This window comes from Postia placenta, assembly GCF_002117355.1.
Source record: "Postia placenta MAD-698-R-SB12 unplaced genomic scaffold POSPLAscaffold_405, whole genome shotgun sequence".
NCBI lineage: Eukaryota > Fungi > Basidiomycota > Agaricomycetes > Polyporales > Adustoporiaceae > Rhodonia > Rhodonia placenta.
The window spans coordinates 154-2,277 of NW_020170236.1; the positions used below are offsets into that span (position 1 = coordinate 154).

The 2,124-nt window shown below is 54.8% G+C and overlaps 1 protein-coding gene across 1 annotated transcript; it reads right to left on the bottom strand.

Annotated features, from left to right (window-relative positions):
* Positions 1-444: 444 nt before the first annotated feature.
* POSPLADRAFT_1063591 (hypothetical protein) lies at positions 445-1,890 on the bottom strand (the record flags this gene model as incomplete). Its single annotated transcript, XM_024481693.1, has 1 exon — positions 445-1,890. A coding segment is annotated over one exon (1,446 nt), but the record flags the coding sequence as incomplete, so codon positions are not given.
* Positions 1,891-2,124: the final 234 nt, after the last annotated feature.

A 2,124-nucleotide genomic window follows, 5' to 3' on the forward strand; every position in this document is an offset into this window, starting at 1 on the left:
CGTCTCTTGTCCACCAGTGGTTCAGCTCCACTCATCCGGTCTTCCAGTTTATCTTGGGGTTTTCGAGCTTGAGCCAGGTATGGCCGAAGATGATGTCTTCTTTGCCGATGCTGGCGACATAGGCTTTGACAAATCGGGGTTCTCTGCTTATCTTGTAAGATAAGAGGGCTCTTCGCGTGATGAGTGCTTCTTTGTTCGGAGTTCCATCCACGTTGAAGACGGGGATGGGTCGGGGAAGGGGTTCTGTCCGAAGTCGATGCTCTCGGACGAATCTCGGGCTGATGAAGATTCCTGTTGCGCCGCTATCGATGAAAGCGCGCACCTCGACGTCTTTTCGTCCTACAGTAATCGGAATGTGCAGAGCGCATTCATTTCGGACTACTAGAATTACACGGGACAGTGAAACGGATACAGGCAGTGGTTGCGTCAGCTCACCCTGCCCCTTCAAAAATCCTCCATCGTAAGTTCTTCGTACAGCTCCCGCTTCTCGTCAGCGGAGAGTGTCTTGATTCTGGCGCAGAAGTCGTCCTTCCCAGATCCTCCCTGGTTCGGCCTCCCACCCCCTTGTCGTGCGGCCGCTTTCTTGTGGCAGTCCTTGGCACTGTGGCCCTTGATGTGGCAGTAGAAGCACAGGTTCCCGTCCCTGTGGAGCTTCTGATCGGCCTCGTTGAGAATGGCTCCTAGTTCCCATTTCCTTCCTCCCGATGTGGAGGCGAAGGTTGATGCGACGGCAGCGGCGTCGATATCCATTGGTTCGCCATAGTCCCTGGTGTCTGTGATGACGAGAGCCCCCTGCTTGGCTGCGTCGGCGTTTCGGACTTCGTCGTACCAGGCCTTCATGGTGTTGGGTCGATCCCTAGCGACCCTTGTTGCGAGCGCAAAATACAGCTCCTTCGGGAGTCCTTTGACGAAGTTGGCATGGAGAGTGTGGTAGTCGTTCTCAACGCGGTTGGTGCCATTGACCTCGGTGTCCTTGAGCTGAGCCTTGGATGCCAGCTGCTCGAAGCGGGTGACGTAGTTACCAAGGGAGAGCGCCGTCTTCCTATCCTTCTGTCGTTCAGGCAGTTTCATCAGGATTTGATGTGCCTTGATTCGCGTTCCGTGCTCAGGGAACGCCTCTTCTAGAGCGGCGACGAAGTCTGCCCAAGTGGCATAGACCTGGACTCCCCCTGCCGACTTCTCGTAATACGCATCCGCCCATGTTTTCCCCAGATCCTTCCTCATCAGCGCTACAGTGAAGGCAATCTTTGCTTCATCGCTGAGTCGGGTGTTGTTGGTGGCGACGAAGTAGGAGAGGATGCATTGGATGAAGCATCTGAGGTCCTCCGCCTTTCCGCTAAAAGGTTCGGGGGTGGGGATGTCAAGGCGAAGGGGTCGGTTGGCCGTTGACTGCTGGGATTGGTATGCTGCGAGGGCGACAGCGATGCGCTGATCGATGTCTGCTTGGGTGAATGTTGCCATAGGGACTTCAACCGGTGTGTTGGTTGGTGCGGGTGGGGCTGGTGGTAGTTCGATGTCTGGGATTTCGATGGGAACGTACTGAACTTCGGGGAGTTCGAGTGGTAGTTTGTTGATGGGCGACTGCACGCTTTCTGCTGTTTGTGTAGGTTCGACGTCGATCCGTAGGGTGGTGAATACGTCTTCTGGGTGAGCAGGTGGGTGTCTCTGGTAGTAGCTAACGAGTTCTTGGTGGGCGATGACCTGTGGGTTTGGACCGGTAGCACGACACCAGGTGCCGCCTCGAGGGTAGATGGGAGCTCTTTTTGTGGAGGTGACGAAGCAGCGATCCGCTCGGTCGTACTGGAGGAGCGGTGATCCTGCGAGGGCTGGTAGTCCCAAAGGAACTGGGTTGACTGCGTTGTTCGACGTGATGGTGGATGAGATGTTCGACTAGGTAAAACTAGGAACGTAGCTTAGAAAGTTCGACCTTTTGATACAACGGTCTTTACTCCTATATTGATGCCTGACTCGTAGACGACGAGCGAGGACTTATGGACAGTGCGTCGTCCTGAAGATCGAGCAAGGAAGTCGAGAATGACCACTACCCCAAGCGAAGAGGAGCAGAGACTTTAATGAATAACCAGGTCGAACTTAGGGTTCGACCGACTAATGGTACAACTACTT